The sequence below is a fragment of the Acomys russatus genome, chromosome 32, assembly GCF_903995435.1.
Source record: "Acomys russatus chromosome 32, mAcoRus1.1, whole genome shotgun sequence".
NCBI classification, from domain to species: Eukaryota; Metazoa; Chordata; class Mammalia; order Rodentia; family Muridae; genus Acomys; species Acomys russatus.
In genome coordinates, this window is record NC_067168.1 from 31,656,017 (window position 1) to 31,676,310 (window position 20,294).

Sequence of the window (20,294 nt, forward strand, 5' to 3'; positions counted from 1 at the left end):
GCATCCTCCAGGCTGGTCCAGGCACCGCTTGCTTCCAGATGAAAACAGACTGGACCTCTAGATCAAGGGTCCCAAGGGCCCATTTATTAATCAGGGGCAGCTCAAGCACTTCAGGGTGAGGCCCATTGCCTGGGTGCTAGGCCAGGTTTCCCGCCTCTCCAGGTTAGGTGGAAAGTGAGTTTTCCACCTGAGTGTTATGAGTTTTGCTCTCTTAGAATAAGATTGCGTGTCTCAGATGGCAGTGGAGCAGCTCCACAAGCTCATGATAATACCAATGGTTACAGCTCTTGGTATCTTGGTATTGATTGGGGAGGGGGCCGGGAGGCATCAGCACCAAGCTAGTGGCAGTGATGGAACAGGCCCCAGCAGCTACAAAGGCAGTTTCTGCCATTGCTGCCTGATCACCAAGCTTCCAGCAGTGGCCTCCACCTCCCCTAATAAGTGGAGTCTCTGATGGTCATAGTGGAGCAAGAGAGCAAATGAACACCCAGCATGCCAGCCAGCCTTTATTTATAAACCTTGGGCATTGGGGAGAGGTTTTGAGGGTGAATGTGTCTGATTCACTAGGGATAAGTGTGCCAGGATACTTAATCTACATACAGTGATGCAGTAACACGGGGCCCCATCACAAGAATGAGAAAACAGCACTTAATTATCCTATGTGTGAGGGGATGACTTCTAGGTAGGATTAGAGGTCATTTTTCTGGAGGCTAGGATCTCCTCAGCATAGCCTGCGGTACTTCCAGGAATTCCCTGTACTTGAACAAGTTCTTTATCAGGAAAGGGTCAGGCCTGTGCTCTTCCCTGAGATCTATGTGATGCTCCCTACAAGATCTGGGCCTACCATATCAGGCAGAGTGAGTACCCTGCTGAGAAAAGGCTGTCCACCCACATGGACCGAGTGCAAAAATGGCTATCCCGCAAAGTCAGACTTGAACCTTATCCAGCCAAGTCCCACAAGGTCACACAGCCAGGCTCAGGCATGCAGGTTGAGAACACTGCCAGTTCTCTCATGTAGGAAAGGGACCATCGGACAAAATCTCAGACGTCGAGTGCATTTAGGAGTTTTCTATGTAACAATACACTGCTGCAAGTTATAATCTCTGAGATCCGCCAAAGCAATTAGTCCAAGGACTAGTTTATAAGGTCTGCAGACATCGAGTTCAGAAAAGGGAACGAAACAGTACTTTATTTTAAGAAGCTTAATTAAAGTCTTTAGGTACGCATCTGTTTGTTGCTGTAGTCTGCAGTGGTTTTGTGATGCCCAACTACTTTGTCAGGGCATAGAAAAGCTCGGTTATTAGCTACCATTAGAACCATGCCACAAGGCAGTCTCTGCACAGATTCACCCGTACTTCCTGGGAACCAAAGTGCCACACTGACAGTCTTCAAAGGCGAGCAACTTCAGAATAAGATTCTCAAACGAATCATTAAGAGCTATTATTAAATTCTTCTCAGGGCATCTGAGTCATCTACAAGAACATTTAGATTTGGCTTAGCCTCAGAAGAAAATAAAGGGCTATGTTACATTAAATGTATTTTCTTATTCTTCAAACAATATTTCTGGTCCGGGACCAAGTTTCCTTGTGTGGTCCTCCCACACCTTGGAGAGAGGTGAGTGCCGAGGTGCATGGGTCGTCTCTGTACGGAGAAGTATAAGGAAGTGGTTACAATCAGGTGTGGTGGTAACTTGTGCCTGTGATTCCAGTACTTAGGAAGCTAAGGCAGGAAACCAAGGACTTCTGAAAGCCTTCCTGGGCTACAGAATGAGATTGTTTCAAAGAAACAAAAGGAATCTGTCCAAAGGGCCTGGGAAGATGGCTCAGTCGGTAAAGTGCCTGGAAGCATGGGGACCAAAGCATGGGCACCCTCATAAAAAGCCAGGTGCCTAGGTACATGTTTATGTAATATAATAGAGCATACTTAGGTAGGGGGCACTAGATGGGAGTAGGATGCAAGTGGAGCTCTGGAGTCTGTTGCTAAGCCAATCTAGCCAAATCAGTCATCTCCAGTTTCAGAGAGAGAAAGAGAGAGAGAGAGACAGAGAGAGACAGAGAGACAGACTGGGCCTCTTCCTATCTGTCAAGTGGTGGACTAGTATGGACTGCTGGCTCCCTTTCTGAGATCAAGAAAAGCTATAGGAAGCTGGCTGTGGTGGTGCACGCCTTTAATCCCAGCACACGGGAGGCAGAGGCAAGCAGATTCCTGTGAGTTCCAGACCAGCCTGGTCTACAAATTGAGTCCAGGACAGCCAAGGCTATACAAAGAAACCCTGTCTCAAAAAACCAAACCAAACCAAACCAAAAACAAAACCCCCCAAAACAAAACAAACAAGGAAAAAAAAAAAAAAGCGAGAAAAGCTATAGGAACAGATAAGAGCACGGATCTAAAACATTACCAGTCACACATCAAAGTGTAAGAACAGCCTGGGAAGAGAGAAGGCTGTCTAGAACTCAGAGAGTGGTATCCCAGGAAGATAACTGGAAGGCAGAGTGGACAAAAAGGACCAGTCGAAGGTCTTTAAATACCACCCTTACCTGCTGGCTGCCTGGCTTTGGACAGAGCCATTGTCAACCTGAGTGCATGCGAGATCATGGAGACAGGTGTGTCTGTGAGGATGGTTGCAGAGGGTTCACTGAGGGCAGAAAACCTACCTTGATTGTGGGCAGTACTATCTTTGTATCTGGGGCCAGGTATAAGGAAAACAGTGCAAGGGAAGCAATCCAGTTCAGTGCCTTCTGCTTTCTTGCCTGACAAGTAAGGAGCTCTTCTACCACACTCCTGTCATCGGATTCAACTTTGTGGGACCAAGCAACCATGGGGTGAATCCTCTGGAGCAACAAGCTGAAGAAATTATTTCCCTTCTCACTTCCAGAGGTGTTTCGCCTGGACAGGTAAGTAACTGACAGGCACAGACAGCATCAGCACCAGGGGTAAAGGTGGCCAGAGATCTGCAAAATCCCCGTGGGGGTGACAGTGATGAAAGGCAGGACTGGCTGGCTGACACGTGCCCTCCATTCTTTCTTTTTTCCCTAGTCAAACTGCAAAGGCAGCAGCATGCAGTGTAGTGGTCCCTCCAGACAGGGTGGTGTACCAGGAACATTCTTTCCTTGGGTACAACAGCTCCTCCTAAAGACAAAAGAACAAGTGTTGATGAAACTTGGGAATCAGTGGTGTCAACAAAACACAATAGAGAGGAGATGAAGCCAGGTCTGGTGGCTCTTGCCGGAAGCCTCAGTCCTCGGGAGGCTGGTGTAAGAGGGTGATAAAGTCAAGGCATGCCTAGGCAACGTAGTGAGACCCTGTTGTAAAATAAAGAGACAGTGTGTACTGTTACGTACATGTCATGCCAGAACTGGGGAGATAGAAACAGGAGGAATCGAAATTTAAAGATTATAATGAGTTTGAAGCCAGCCTAGGCTACATGAGACTCTGTCTCAAAGGAAAAAGAAAGAAAGAAAAAGAAAGAAAAGAAAAGAGTGGGATATAAGACCGACAGTAGTAGAGGGCTTGTGTACCATGCATGAAGTCCTGGATTCTGTTCCCATCACCAGAAGGAAAAAAGAAAGAAAGTGAGGGAAAGAAAATAAAAAAAGCAAAGTGTTATGGTGAGATCGAATAATATCAGGTAAAAGAGTCTAAATGCTTTCCAGAGTTAAAAAGAAATTCCACAAGGGAATAACAATCACTATGAAACCAGATGTCCTAGCAGTAATACTGGGTTCAACAGACTCTTAATTACACAGAGAAGTACTTTGAATCTAGATTTTTTTTTTTAGGTAGCTGATTAAAATGTCTTTTAAGTGTGAGAGTGCAATAAAAAAATTTCTTAGGTAAACAGGTGTTTATATTTGCCATCCAAACAAGGACTGCTAAAAATAAAAAGGGGAGTGAAATCCAAAAAGGTGCTGCAAAGAATAAAGGAGCTAGTAGCAGCTCAGCTGTCTTAGTAAGGTCTACTGTCCAAAAAATACCAGTAAGGGAGATGAGGAGAGAGGGAAATAAAATAAAGCCAAGCCAATGCATTGTCTTGTTAGGAGAAAAATGATACAATAGAATGAAGAAAGGTAGATGGATAGATAGATAGATAGATAGATAGATAGATAGATGGATAGATAGATAGATGGGTGAGTGGATGGATGGATAGATAGATAGATAGATAGATAGATAGATAGATAGATAGATAGATAATATGCAGGTCAATAGATAAGTGCTAGATAAGTATATAGATATATAGATGATAAGTAGGTAAAGTAGATAGATTAATGCGTAAGCGAAAAAATATATACATATATAAAGGAATCCATTCCCATGTAAGAATATAACTAGGAATGTGGCTTTGGATTAATGACTGTGAAAATTAAGGTGTATAATATTTAACAAACACAATATTATAGATCATTGAATTATATACAAGCAAGAAAATGAGATATGAGAAGAAAATAGAGTAGATAGGAAGAATTGTAAACTATTAGTATTTACAAACATAGTTATTTAGGCTAACTACCTTGTAAACAGTAGACATTTGTCTCCTCATAGTTAAAACATATGGTAAGTGTAGCTATACACATGTACACACGTGCACATATGTATGTGCATAGATCTGTACATACATACATATGTATATATATGTGCATACATGTACGTACACACCCACATACATACACACATGTACACACACTCATGCAGGCACATATATACACACATACATAAAATATATAGATAGGCATGTGCACACATGTACATTCTCAGACATACACATATGTACAACATACACATACATGCAATATCATTAGATTCTGAAGTAAATGTGTTCATAAGCACGCCTCCAGGTCCCCAGGAGGAAGTAAGGCTTTCTCAGTTGTCAAAGTCTTGATGACTGGCTGGTTTTAAGGATGTTGCAAATTGATGCAAAATTGTCCTAGCCTAGTACAGCCTGCGAGATAAATTCAAAGGCCACACCAGAGCATTAGTTTGAGCCTAACCACATTACTAATTTTATAGTTACTTAAGCAAATAATTGCTTCAAAACATCTTTGGAAAACAGCCTAATCTGGTTTTTCAATTGACTGAGGTCTGGATGCGGAAGCTTGGCTCTTGATCTCTGGCGCAGAGCAAAGCCAGCAGGGTCGACGGAGACGAGGCCGCTTGTGTTTTGCATCTCAGCCCAAGCATCTTAAACAGCAAGGGACATGCTGTTAGCTGTGTGATCAGTGACCATGGTACATAACCTGGGAGTCCTTTCTGATTTCAAGCTTTTATTAAACACAAGAGCGGGGTGGGGTGCTGCCAAGGAGAACAGTGATTTCGAATAAATCCTTTAATTCTGGGGAATCGTCTGAAATCAGGCAGAACAATACAAGTTTCATTTTGTGCCTTCTACACTTCAGTTGACAAGAAGTAATCATGTTTAATTCACAGACAATCTCTTGCTTTTCGTGGCACTGTTACTGCCGATCTGAATGTTGTAGTTTTCTTGCCCTCCTCATGGAGGTGTAATCGTGAGAGACACAGAACAACCAGCCCAGAGCAACTAATCCAGGAGGGCTGCAGGCTGCAGACACAGGGCTCACATACCCGTGTACGCCCCACACTGCTGTTGATGCATGAAAACACAATTCACACCTCAAAGGAAGTATGAGACAGCTTATTGTGGAGGCAAATATGAGCGGCCAGGTAACATTTTCATGAAATTTTATAGCAGCAGAGTAAAGTCATATGCCAAAACACCTTTCAAATACGTGGGGTGGGCACCTCATCTACAGTAGCAGGAGAGCCTCTACTATAGGCCTTGTGTGCTGTTTGATGACATTCTTAGCCTTTGTGTAGGTAGAAGTGAGGTGTCCATTACACATTCCAGAAGGGTTTACCCAGTACTCACCAAGATGTTAGGTCCCAAACAGAAGCGGGCAGCAAAAGCTATTTAAAAAGTGAAGATCGCTGGGTGGGGTGGCACATGCCTTTAATCCCAGCACTCAAGAAGCAGAGGCAGGTGGATCCCTGTGAGTTTGAGGCCAGCCTGGTCTACAAAGTGAGTCCAGGACAGACAGTCAGGGCTCCACAGAGAAACCCTGTCTTGAAAAACAAAACAAAACAAACAAACAAAAACAACAGCAACAAAAAGTGAAGATCAATTATAATTCGGCTCTGGACCTGTGACTTTCCAACTGCCCACAATCACTGACATTCTAATCTATCAATCGGTCTTGTAGAATTTCAATGTCGGTGTTGCTTCCTTGGCGGAAGTTCAGCACACACGGCTGAGATGGTGAGCTTGTTGCATAGCACTATGTGATGATCTCAATTCATTGGAACTAATTAGCTGTGCATTGACTCCAATTACTTAATCCTGAGTCAATCTGCCCAGCGCCTTCCTCCCAACTTAGGGACTGGTCCAAAGATGGCGCAGCCATTTCAGAGCAAAGGACACAATATGATGAACCAGCCTTGAGTTGGAGCTGTCCTTGTACATAGTAGACTCCAGTGAGAGAAAAACGGACTCGCTGAACCTGATCAAATCATCCTAAATCCTGCACACCTCTGGGACTCTCAGGTACGAGCTTAATAAAAGGCTGGACTTGAGTCCCGTGTTACTTATAAATTATACACGCCCATCAGCAAACGGAAATGCGTTTGCGGTTCCAAAATTCTATCTGCCTGCCTACATTAGCGGAGACAAGGGAGGCCCACAGTGTTCTGCTATGGTGTGGGGAACAGAGGAGGATGGCCTCACTTCAGCAAAACTGGATTCTCCTTCACATTTGAAGGAGGATGCAACTCCAGCACGTGCAGCTTAACTTGCACAGTTGAACTAACGAATTCCAGCAATTTTGGCTGCTGAGAGCAAGGGACAGAAGAGAGAGTGAGACAGTAGGAAAGTGAAAGGAACAAAGGGGTATGAGGAGGAGGAGGAGGAGGAGGAGGAGGAGGGAGAAGGAGGCAGCGGCAGTGAGGCAGCAACAGCCCTGAGAGTTATACAGGAGCAGACGAGGTCTGCACCTGCCTAAGTGGCCCAACATCAGGGACACTATCACCAAGCACCAGGTCTTAACACCTAGAAAGCAACAAATGGATTAGTCAGGCCAGTACTGGGCAACCCTCCAGAGGGCACTTTCTAGCCCAGTGTGGTGATGCCTGTAATCCCAGCACCAGGGAGGCAGAGGCAGGCAGACCCCTATGAGTTTGAGGCCATCCTGGTCTACAAAAGAGACCAGGATAGCCAGGGCTACACAGAGAAACCATGTCTTGGAAAAACAAAAACAAAAACACACACACACAAAAAAGAGAGGGCACTTTCTCTTTCTTGTTTGTCATTCTAAAAGAGCAGATGCAGGGAGGGCAAAGCACTTAGCATGCAAGAGTAAGGACACCAGTTCAAATCCCAAATCCCTGTGCAAAGCCAGATACAGTAGCATTTGGCTGTAATCCCAGGGCTTCTATTGAAAGATGGGAGGGAAAGACTGAAGAATACTTGAAGCTAGTGGGCCAGCCAGCCTAGTGCGGGTAGCAGTGAACAGGAGACCCTGTCCTGAGTGGCTCAGCACAAGCAGGCTTCAGGGATGCAGATCTGTGAGTGAGAATACAGGCTGTTCTGTAGTGTTACTGTGATCTTGGTCAACTACGTGCTAATGGAGCCCAGGGTGCCAATGTGCCTCCATATACATAACTAATTGTATTTCCTCTTCCTCCTTTTTTTGTTCTTCTTGCTCTCTCACACTTGCTCCCTTTCCTCGATTCAGTAATTGCAAAGAATGGAATCTACTTCTAGGTGAAGACAAGCCTTTGTCTCTCTCTTAACAACTAATCCAGTGGAGGAGAGCAGGGTTGCCCAGTCTCTCCAGATCTCTTCAATATAGTACTTGAAGTTCTAGCCAGAGCAATAAGACAACAAAAGGAGATCAAGGGGATCCACATCGGAAAGGAGGAAGACAAATTATCCCTATTCGCAGATAATATGACAGTGTACTTAAGTGACCCCTAAAATTCCACCAGAGAAATCCTATAGCTGATAAACACCTTCAGCAAAGTGGCTGGATACAAAATCAACTCCAAAAAGTCAGTAGCCCTACTGTATACAAATGACAATCATGCTGAGAAAGAAATTAAGGAAACTACGCCCTTCATGATAGCCACAAATAATATAAGTATCTAGGTGTAACTCTAACTAAGCAAGTGAAAGACTTGTGTAAAAAAAAATTTCAGGTCTCTGAAGAAGGAAATTAAAGATGATATCAGAAGATGGAAAGATCTCCCATGTTCATGGATTGGGAGAATTAACATAGTAAAAAGGACCACCTTACCAAAAGCAATCTGCAAGTTCAGTGCAATTCCTATCAAAATACTTATACAATTTTTTAAAGACCTTGACAGATCAATTCACAACTTCATATGGAAAAGCAAAAAACCCTGAATAGCTAAAACAATCCTGTAGAATAAAAGATCCTACAGAGGAATCTCCATCCCTGATCTCAAGCTGTACTATAGAGGAACAGTAATTAGCACAGCATGGTACTTGCATAGAAATAGGCTGGTTGATCAACGGAATCGAATAGACCCAGAAAAAAAAATCGACACACCTATGGACACTTGATTTTTGACAAAGAAGCCAAAATTGTACTGTGGAAAAAAGATAGCATCTTAAACAAATGGTGCTGGTCTAACTGGATGTCTACATGTAGAAAAATGCAAGTAGATCCATATTTATCACCATGCATAAAACTCAAGTCCAAGTGGATTAAAGACCTCAACATGAAACCGGAGACTAAATCTGTTAGAAGAAAAAGTGGGGAAGAGCCTTGAACTCATTGGCATAGGAGAGAACTTCCTGAACAGAAGTCTAAGAGCCCAGGCTCTAGGGTCAACAATTAATAAATGGGACCTCTTGAGGCTGAGAAGCTTCTGTAAGGCAGAAGACACTGTCAATGGAACAAAGCGACAGCCTACAGAGTGGGAAAAGATCTTCAACAACCCTACATCTGACAAAGGTCTAATATCCAAAATATATAAAGAACTCAAGAAATTAAACATCACCAAACTAAATAACCCAATTAATTAAGAAATGGGGTTCAGAGCTAAACAGAGAATTCTCAACAGAGGAATATCGAATGGCTGAGAAATACTTAAAGAAATGTTCAACATCCTTAGTCATCAGAGAAATGCAAATCAAAACAACTCTGAGATTCCATCTTCCACCCATCAGAATGGCTAAGATCAAAAACTCAAGTGACAGCACATGCTGGTGAGGATGTGGAGAAAGAGGAACACTCCTTCATGGCTGGTAGGAGTACAAACTTGTACAACCACTTTGGAAATCAATTTGACACTTTCTCAGAAAATCGGGAATAGAGCTCCTCAAGACCCAGCTATTCCACTTGGGTATAATGGAATATACCCAAAAGATGCTCCACCACTCAAGTACAGTTGCTTAACTATGTTCATAGTGGCCTTATTTGTAATAGCCAGAATCTGGAAACAACCTAGAAGTCCCTCAGTCAAAGAATGGATAAAGAAACTGCGGTACATTTACACTATGGAATACTACTCAGCTATTAAAAACAAGGAAATCTTGACATTTGCAGGCAAATGGATGGAACTAGAAATGACCATACTGAGTGAGTTAACCCAGACCCAGAAAGATATACATGGTATATACTCACTTATAATTGGATACTAGCCCAACATGGATGTCTTCTCAGAGTCTTCACTCAGCAGGGGATTGGAACAGTCTCTAGGCCACATAGTAACATTCTTCTCTGAAACCTCTTGAGCCAGGCACCCACAATTCAAATCACCCTCAGCACCACTGTCTTCAATGTTCTGGGGCCCATTAAACCCCACTTAAAGCATTCCATTTCTTTCCTAATCTTAAGACCCCAAATCCACATTTCTCCAAACAAAAGCATGGTCAGGCCCATCACAGCAGTATCCCAGCCCCTGTGTTGCAGCACAAGAACTGCCACACAGGCCACTCTCGCACCAGTCTCAATGAGATATTGATATTTTATTTGAATACCTTTTTAAAGCTGATTGATCAGGGCCACAGCAAGGATTTAGGAGCCTAACTGTGACATCAACCTGTTTTCTGGAGTCAGTTTATATAGGCAAAAATCACAATTAGTTCTTATGGGGGTGGGGGGTGGTAGAAGGTGGAACAGGGTGGTCAGCTCTGACTCAAATTATTTTGCTAACAAGCAGTTCTAATTGACCTTTAGTTTGATTGGTCCTGAGTGAGATAAGTGAGGCAGTGCTTAGGGGACACCCGAAGTTTAGCCAAGTATGTAGATAACAGGAGTGCAGCCAGAGGATAGCCACGTGTGTAAATAACAAAGTATGGATTATGACACCATTGGATCATCTAGTGTAAGCTAACTTGACTCTCTGGCAAGAATGTTAGTGTCAGCTATGAATAAGTGCTTCTGGGAAGCGGGGTTGAAAAGTTTAAATTTTTTTAACTTAATTTCATCTTATAAATGACATGGAAGATGAATACAGAAGTGGTTGTAGCTATGTCAAAGAGCGGGCTTCATCACCTGGTACCAATTTCTGTGCTAGTTTGGGTGAAGAGGCATCATGACCACTGCAACCCTTATAAAAGAGAACCTTTCACTGGGACTATCTGACAGTTTCAGAGCGTTAGTCCATTGCCATGTCAAGAAGCATGGCAGCAAACAGCGTACATGGCACTGGAGATGGAGCCAAGAGTTCTACATGTTGGCCAGCAGGCAGCAAGGACAGTCTGTGTGCCACACTGAGTGTAGCTTGAGCACAGGAGACCTCAAAGCCCGCCCCCGACAGTGACGCACTTCCTCCTACAAGGCCACGCCTCCTAATAATGTCATTCCCTATGGACCAAGCAGTCAAAAACATAAGTCTATGGAGGCCATTCTTACTCAAGCCATCACAGAACGTATGCGCGTGTGGCTCAGTAGGCGACAGCTTTCAGTGTTCCTATCAGTCCGGTCTTCCCTGGGACTTTCCTTGTACCACATCAAGACGTTCCTGTATTTTCCAGAGAGCACATGGGTGTTCGCTATCCATGCTTTTGCACGTGACGTTGAGGTAGAGAGGTGGTGGAGTTTGTGCTACATGAAGTGAATTAGTTCTCCTACGTCACGAATGTCCTAGAAATGAATACCATTCCCGGGTTGTTCTTCCCTGCCATCCTTTATCAAAGCGTAGGCGCAGGGTCTCTGTGTTTAGGAAGTTTTGTTTGTTTGTTTCTTCTCCCTAAAATATTGTTTCTTTTCCACGTGGCCTGCCTGTTAATATGTCTATTGGATGATTAACAATAAGCCATTTCTATCGTTTGGTTCTCATTCTGCTACTCTGCTCTACAGTCATTTGCCTCATTTTATTTATTTATTTTTCTATTATTCTAGGGTATTTGTTCTCCTTTCTGCATCAGAGGAATTTCTTCTCCAATTGACGGTGCTCCTTGTCCTTTAGGGCTCCGCAAAGTTTTGCTTTGTTTTGTTATTTTATATTATTTTGGTTTTTCAAGACAGGGTTTCTCTGTGCTAGCCTTGGCTGTCCTGGACTCACTTTGTAGACCAGGCTGGCCTTGAACTCACAGCAATCTGCCTGCCTCTGCCTCCCGAGTGCTAGGATTAAAGGCATGTGCTACCATGCCCAGTTTATTTTTTAACAGATCAATTTCCTTAAATTGTTCCCTTGGAGTCGCCTGCGTGCCTCACCTCCCCCCTGTCCTTCCAAACCCCATGCTTTCCTTAAATACCCTGAGTAACTGCCGTTTCTGTGACAAGACAACCCAGCTCTTCACCCAGTTGTAGTATGAAACAGACATGATGTTGCCACATTCCACTTCCTGAACCTGACTGGAGTCAATTTTTCCATCCTGTCGCTCTCAAACTTGAGCTCAGTCAACAGCCTCCTCCCCTTGCTCCATAGACTTTTGCCTCCATCCATGCTCTGGAACTATTTCTGGGTGTCAGGATGCAATAAATCTCTCAGGTGTGACCTTCAGGAGCCCAGGAGGCTGGATGGACACTGTCAGGGTGGGAACAGCAATCCTGCCTGGGACTTCCTATTCCAGGGGAACGATACTGTGCAGAGCGAGGGGTTATGACATATCGGCCCATGTGTGTAATGTGCATTGACCACATTCACCCCTGCTGGTAGGTAATCGTCTGTATGCCTCCTCTTTTTCCCTCCTCCCATTCTCTCTTCTTTGTCTTCCCTAGTATTCTGCTTTTTCATCCAAGTTCTACCATCACCCATTTCCACAAATGAGAGAAACCAGGATATTCATTGTTATGGGTCTGCTGGCTTTCACTTAAGGGGTGTGTAGGAATGGCCACTTTGGAGAAGATGCCCATTGAACCGTTGGGTATGCCCAAGGAGAGGAGGGGTCAAGATGGAGTCGTTAGGGTCTGGATTTGCCTTAAACCTGGCAACTGACAAGGACTTGGGCTAGGGGCAAAACGAAGTCTGAAAATGGTTTCTCTGAAGAGGGAAAACGCAAGGTTGAAAAGTAGAAACTTCTTGCTGATTCTGCTGAGAGAGGCATCAGTGTGTGTTGGGCTGGGGTGGGGGCGACCAGGGCCTCTCTCCTCCCCCAGAAAGGAGCAGCAGCAGCAGCAGCCTGTGCTGACACAGTGCTGGCTGATCTGCCCTAAAGCTAATGCCAAGTGCTCCCTCCATTAACCCTCTCCCCAGGAATCCCAATCCCAAACTTGAGATAAGGAAGTCAGTGCTCAGCTGAAAGTCCTCACTGCTGAGGGCAGGCTTGGAGGTTGAATGAGCTCCCAGCTCCTTCCCTTCCCAGAGCTCTGTGCTTACAGGGGCACAGAGAGTCCTGTGTGGTTGTCATCCCAGGTGACCATCCCCCAGCAGGAGGATGGGAGTGGGTGAGAAGAGACATGCACAGTCTAGCCTGCTCTCTCCTTCCTGCCAGGCAGGCACCACCAGGACCAAGCCAGGGAGCTAAACCCAGACCAACACACCTGTGTGTGATGGTTGATGGAGAAGGAACCCACTGCCCAGGAGGGATGCCCGTTAGATAAGACAAGCATGCAGGGGGAGGGTGTCTCGGTTTGGTTGGTTGGTTTGCTTGCTTGCCATGATAAAATACCCCCAATAACTGCAACTTAATGCTGTGGCACGTTTTGTTTGGACTCACAGTTTCAGGCTAGAGTCCATCAAGGTGTGGAAGTGAAGGCACTAGCAATTTGAAGCAGCTGGCCACGCTATATCTGCAGTCAAAAGTGAGGAATGCACGCATGCTAGTGTCCAACTAGCTTTCTCTGTTACTCAGTCCAAGGCCCCAAACCCAGGAAACTGTGCAACCCCACACGGGGCAGAGGTGGGGGTGGGGCATAGGGGTGGGGACAGGGTCTTCCCACATCAGTCACCCTGTTTAAGATAATCCCTGACACTCCCAGAAGGCCCTTCTCGCAGGAAATTCTAGATTGTGTCAAACGGACAGTTAAATCTATCAAACAGGAATTATAGACACAAAAGTCAGCGTCAGGTTAGTAGAGGAGACCTCAGGAAGTTCCGGCTTGCTGACTGACACTCCCTTATAGAAGGAAGGAGAAGGAAGGATTATTGCAGGCTTGAGATTCCAGTCACTTGCTCCCTCCTGCATACCCATCCCAAGCATGTGGAATTTTGACCTAGTATGTGGTCTTGGGAGGCACTGGAGTACATAGATAAAAGATTGACTGAAGGAGAGACTCCACTGATGCAACTATGGGGAGGCAGTCAATCACTCCTGCCAGGTAATATATTTTAAAAATTGTTCTCAATGTAGGTATTTGGGAGGGTCATATGCCTGTCTCATTGTTTGATCAAATATCTTGCCAAAAAACAAAAACAAAGACAAAACAAAACAAACAAACAAAAAAAACTTAAGGGAGAAGGGCTTATTTTGGCTCACAGTTTAAGGATGCCATCCATTGCCATAGACATTGTGGCAACAGGGACTTGAGGCTGCTGGTCACATTGTATCCATAATGAGGAAGCAAAGAGAGGTGAACGTTGGTACCCGTTGGGATGCCCTTCCCTCACATTGACAAGGACAAGGGTCACAGGTGTTTGCCACCATGCCATTTATGCAATGCCAGAGTTTATTCTCAAGGTCCCATGCATGCTAGGACAGCTGTTGGTATTTGGTCTGGTGCTGTGGGTTTAAATGCTAAATTACTGGCCCCCTAGATCTGAATGCAGCCCAGAGGAGCACATTCTCGCGTACACCAAGTGGTGTTATATAAACTTTGCTCGCCAATATTCTCACTGCTTAAATAAAGTAGCTAGAAGCCTGTAACTGGGTAGAAGAGAAGCAGGCGGAACTTAGGTTCCCGAGCTTGAGGGAGATACGGACCACGAGGAGAGGAGGAAGGACTCAGACAGGATGGGTAGACTAGGAGCACAGGTCCTAGAGGGGTGGATTGACGGAACAGACGCAGTCCGGGCAGTAACAATTATGGCAAGTAACTTAAGGTGTGTAGCTGGGAAATAACAAGTTAGCTTAGAGAGAAAGCTGGCATCTGGCCAGCGGTGATGCTTTAAAGCTTATTTAAGACCAATTCTTTGGGAACTAGCTGGGATAGAGAAGCCTTCTAGAGTCGTGCATCCTATTCCACAGCAAAGCTTCAAGAGCTACATCCCCAGCCTCCACTGAGAATTTTCTGAAGATCCACATCAGTCACCTGAGCAGTCCTGAAATAAACAAAACAGTTCCCCAACTATGAAATATGTCCCAAAACCCTGATTAAGAAGTATGGCCTGGAATGCTGGGAGAGGATTCTTCGCACTTCCGGGCCTCCACACACGCCTCTTCAGAAACTGCTTTCCACGTTCCTACGTGACTACCCGTCTCTTCTCTCTGCTTAAATGCTCTTTACAAGGGCCTTTCCAGACCAAAGCAAGTTTAAAAAAAAATGTTAACAGAACCACACCCACTCCTTTATTCCCTTGTAAGCACTCACCCACACAGGCATCAAAAACATTGACCTACCTTTCCTTTCCCTGTAGAAGTCACTGGTAAACTGTGGCCCAGAAGCCAGACATCTGCTTTTCCGTTAGTGTTTTATTGGGACCCCACACCACAAATTTATGTGTCATGCAGGTAGGTTTGACGTGTCAGAGTTGAAGGGTTCCTGAACACCATGTGGCTGACAAAGCATATATTATTTATTTATTTGTTTGTTTATTTATTTATTTATTTTACAGTGTTACGTGCCTACTCCTCACTCTGAACTCCGGAAGACAAGAGTAATGGGCCTCTGTTTCTGTTTCCATACCTGCTATTGAGCAGGTCTGTGGCCCATGTCTGTTGAAAGAGCTGAAGGACTGCAGGCATGTGTCAGCCTGCTCCAGGATGACTCTTTTTGGCAGGGCAGGCTACACAGAGACAAAGGGAGCTCAAAGACTTAGCTAACACAGGGCCATTCTCAGTGAGAAGTCGCCTCCTCTACTTCCCTAACAGGCATGGCCTGGGCTGGACCCCGGACAGCTGCCTTCCAGCAGATGAGAAAGAAACCCCCCTCCTCATTTCCCAGGAAGGAGTGGGATGTGCCAAATGTCACATTGGGGTTTAACTGGACAGACGACAGTGTGCCAGGCTGTGTGCAATCACAGGCTGCACATGGGCATGTCTGGAGCTTCCAGGCTGGTCATCCGTGTATAAGAACGGACTCCAAGATACTACAAAGGCCTTTTTTATCCCTAATGCCAACCAGACAAGGTCTTCCGTTGAAAACATATTGAATATACATCTCTGTCATTAATCTGGTATCATCTATCACCCCTTAGCACCCAAGAGAAAACATTTGCTGCTCTCTCTTTCCTTCTCTCTCTCCCTCATGTATACCCTCAACTTGGGTTCTATGGGGGTCCATGGTGGGCTGACTCTACTTAGAAGCTGGCATCTTGAGGTTTGCAATAGTGCGAGGATCCAGGAGTTCCAAGTCCCGAAGGGCTTCCAGTAGCTGCTCCCGGGCAGCACCAATGAAGGAATTCTCCAGGAAGGAAGGCAGGCCTCCCCCACCATCGCGCAGGATGTACAGAGGCACCCGCACCAGGCCCAGCACCTATGAAAAGCAGACAGGGGACATGTGGGACTGGCAGTATCTCAACACTTTACCTTATATACCCTGGAGCCTAGCTCTCCAGAACGACCAGGCAGAACCTGGCCCAATAATAATCACACCTCAAGAAAGCTTAGTGAGCCGCAGACAAGTGACCCATGCTGGGTATGCAGCTCCATCCATGCTAACCCTTCTCCACCCTCTTCCTCCCTCTCCAGGAAGCAAGCATGACTATAGCAGTATTTCCAAAAACAGAACCTACACAGCTGTATAGGTATCACTTGGGGACTCCAGAAAAATGTGAGCTGAGCGTGGTGGCGCACGCCTTTAATCCCGGCACTCGAGAGGCAGAGGCACGCGTATCATTGTAAGTTCGAGGCCAGCCTGGTCTATAAAGGGAGTCCAGGACAGCCAAGGTTACACAGAGAAACCCTATCTCGAAAAACAAGAAGAAGAAGAAGAAGAAGAAGAAGAAGAAGAAGAAGAAGAAGAAGAAGAAGAAGAAGAAAGAAGAAAAGAGAAGAAGAAGAAGAAGAAGAAGAAGAGAAGAAGAGAGAAGAACGAGAAGAGAGAGAAGAAGAGAAGAAGAAGAAGAAGAAGAGGAAAGAAGAAGAAGAAGAAGGAGGAAGAAGAAGGAAAGAAGAAGAAGAAGGAGAAAGAGAAGAGAGAGAAGGAAGACAGAGAAGAGAAGAAGAAGGAGAAGAGAGGAGAGAGAAGAAGGAGAAGAGAAAAGAAAGAAAAGAAGAAGGAGAAGGGAAGAAGAAGAAGAAGGAGAGAAGAGCGAAGGAGAAGAGGAGAAGAAGAAGAAGAAGAGGAGGAGAAGAAGAAGGAGAAGAAGAAGAAGGAGAGGAGAAGAAGAAGAAGAAGAAGAAGAAGAAGAAGAAGAAGAAGAAGAAGAAGAAGAAGAAGGAAGAGGAGGAGGAGGAGGAGAAACAGAGAAGAGAAAAGAAAAGAAAAAGAAAAAGAAAACAATGTGAATACCCAAATCTTCCTTTGACCTCCTAACGCAGTTGATTAGGTCCATCCTACACACTGCCAAAACGCACACAGTAATTGGTTTCAATACCGACGCCCTCCCCGCCCCCTCATTTGAGAGTCATTTCCACACTCATTTCCTTCACTGTCATACTTTCTGCTTAAGGTAAATACGGACCCAAAGTCATGAATTATTAGCATAGGGAGCAGCAAAGAGCCTTGATGTGTGTTCTAGAAAGTTCTCTGCAAAGGCCACTAAAGGTACGAAAGGCCACCTAGAGGTATTATGCATCCTGGAGATGACTAAGATCCCAACTAGTTCATGCCACTTGAAAGTGTACAAAGCCCGAGGGTCAAATGTCTCCTCCACCCAGTGGCTTCCCACGGTGAGGGACATGGGGGAGGGCAGACAGGAGGAGATGGAGTGGACCCCAGGCCGGTCCCACCTCCAGCCCGTGGTCCTTGGCTTGAGGTGCCCTGGCTTCCACAGCCTGCAGCTGCTCCAGCGTCAGGCGTTTGGCATAGAAGTGGGCCACCACGCGTGGTCTGGGCGCGATGTGTGAGCTCCTGTAGTCGGAGCGCTCCACGCGGAAGGCAGACACCGCGTCGCCCAGCTCCTCGAGCAGTTCACGGTTCAGCCCGTCCTCCAGGCTGCTGTCCTGCGCGTCCACGAAGCCGCCAGGGAAGCCCAGGCGCCCGTCGAAGCGCATCTGCATCTGGGAAAGGAGAGGATGATGGTTGGCCGGGGGCGCAAGGGCTCCGGGGTGGGGAGCGGCCGTTCACGCCGCGTCCTCACCAGCACGGCGAAGCGCGTCGGGAAGCGGCCGAACAGCTTGCGGGGGTCGGGTGCGTAGAGCAGCGCGTGGCAGGCGTGGCGCCATTCCGGCCCGAGCGCCAGGGCCTCGCTGAGCTCCACTTTCCGATCACCGGCCATCTCGAGGCTCGCACTTCCGGGTTCCTGCAAAGGACAGCGCCTAGGGCGGAGCTTCGAGAGGCTCGGCATCAGCCAATCAGGATGGGTCTCTTAGGATGAGCCGAGAAGATAGGTGGGACTTTCAAACTGAAAGTTCCCTCAGGATTGGCCCTTAGGCTAGGGAGCCGCAGGTGAGCCTGTAATGCTGAAGCTTGGTAGGTAGATACAGGCTCAGGCTTTGGAGTCTGGACAGAATTTACTTACTCAGAAGTCCTGGCGGTGCAAAGAGCAACGCAGTGTTCAGGAAACTGCGTTTGGGTTGTTCAGGATCATATACATAGCAAGAAGCCTAGGGATAAAAAGAGGTAGTCTGGCTTCTGAGACTATGCCTATCCTAGGACAGTGGGGAAAAGGAGAGATGGGTGCAACAAGTGTTACAAGTGGTGAACATGTGGGGACTGTCAGAATTTAAGGGGGTTCAGGGGCCAGCGCCAGGACGGCTTAACGGCTTGGGTAATAACAGCTTTGGGGAAGGTAAGTGGCCAATGATAGGTATAGTTACAAGGAGCAATTGCTTTGCCTGTGGGCTGTGGGCTGTGGGCAGGCATGTGGAGTCCGGTACATGGAAAGTGGCATATGGAGATTTCACAGGTCACAGTAAGTTTGCAGGGATGGGTGCCTGGCTACAGATGCACCTAGCGCACAGGAAAGAGAGTGGGTAGGAGTCAGAGGTAGGGCATGGCTCCCACCCACACCCGCCCCCCAGAGTTGGACAGTAAATTAAAATACCCTCAGATCTTTAAATTTCGAAGAATGGGAGACAGGTGAGGGACACTAGACCCTAATGCTGAGAACCTGGGATTCAGACCCCTTCACTTCAGCTGGGTGGCCCCACCTGAAGATTAGTACATATTCCAAGAACCGTATATGTTTAAGGACGAGAAGAAGTGATTCTTGAAGAAGGTCTGAGCTTCGAGTCACAGCCTGGAACCGACAACGGTTCATTGTGGAGCTCAGAACTCGCCCAGACGTAGGCTTGTGACCGTAGTAGAAGTCACTCAAGTCTCAGGCTCACAGTCACAGCCTAGAATGGGGGTGATGTAAAGTTCCCCTCAGAACCGGACACGCGGTAAATGTAGCCATCTTTGGAGTCGAGGGTGGAGGCTCCGTGCTGTGTCTTATGCCAAAGACTGAGGCTGGCATCCTAAGAAGGGCACGGGGATGTTGTTCCTCAGTCCCCTGAGTAGCAGGGCAGAGATGCCATTTACTGAGACAGTCGCATCATGGTGAGGCCGCAGGTGGGATAAAATTGCCAGTATCTGGCTAAAGTTCGAGACTGGCAAATAGTTCTGGCTAAACCCTTATGATACGTTCCAATTCCAGAGCCCCAGGCCAGGCTAATTGCAAGGACAACTTCATGGGGTAGTAAGAAGAAACTGTTTGAGTATCAAAATAAAGTGGTTTTACCTTTGGTTTATTTATTTTTATTTATTTATAATGCAAAGTAAAAAATAAATATCCTTATATGTACTGGTATGGAGTAACATACATGTGGAATTAATTGCTGCATGGCAGGCAAAGAATTCTCCACATAGTAGAATTAGAGATCATTTCTATAGCTCTTTGTCCTCCACAACAGAGCAACTTTGTAGTTTTAGAGAGAACTTGGCAAACACTACCTTAGCAGTATAATCAAGATCTGCCATCAGCATCCACATGTCACATTGACAGAGGGGACTAGATATGATGTCAAGGTCAACATCAGGCCTGGTGTGTACTATTGGCCAAGGGTAATTGATATTCTGTGATGAAAATGGCTCTTTTGCCCAAGGCCTCCCTCTCTAACTGAGAGAATTCTGGTCTAAATTGTGAGGAAAGCATCAAGCCAGTCTCAGCAGAGGGACATCATAAAGTAGTTCACCAGTAAGCAGCCAAAACTGGCAAGGCTTTATCTTAGTTCTATGGAGTTTCTGGAACAAATTGCCTTAGACTGCACGGCTTACAGACAACTAAAATTGATTCCTCACAGTTCTGGAGTCTCAGAAGTCTGAGATGAAGGAGCTGACAGAAGGTGTCTGGTGAGGTCCCAGCTCTTAACTCATAGACCAACTTGTAGCTGAAACCTCTGACGGTCATGGGGAGCTCTCTAGACTCCTGCAAGGTCACTAATGCTATTCATAAAGGCTCTACTATTATGGTCTAGGCCCCCCACCCCGCAAAGGACTCCATCCCCAAATAGTAACACAGGGTTAGAATTTCAGCATACGAACTGAAGGGGAAGTGTAAAGAGCATAAATATTCAATCTATAGCAATCAAAATAAAAATGGAAATTCCCACGGGTACCTATGGAATAAAG

General features: G+C 45.9%; 1 protein-coding gene across 1 annotated transcript; it reads right to left on the bottom strand.

Moving 5' to 3' along the window:
- Positions 1-15,660: 15,660 nt before the first annotated feature.
- On the bottom strand, positions 15,661-17,991 carry LOC127183976 (U8 snoRNA-decapping enzyme). Its single transcript, XM_051140153.1, has 3 exons — positions 17,821-17,991; positions 17,471-17,740; positions 15,661-16,052 (listed from the first exon to the last, which is right to left on the bottom strand). The coding sequence occupies exons 1-3, from the start codon at positions 17,956-17,958 to the stop codon at positions 15,873-15,875; spliced, it is 588 nt and encodes a 195-aa protein (XP_050996110.1). The 5' UTR covers positions 17,959-17,991; the 3' UTR covers positions 15,661-15,872.
- Positions 17,992-20,294: the final 2,303 nt, after the last annotated feature.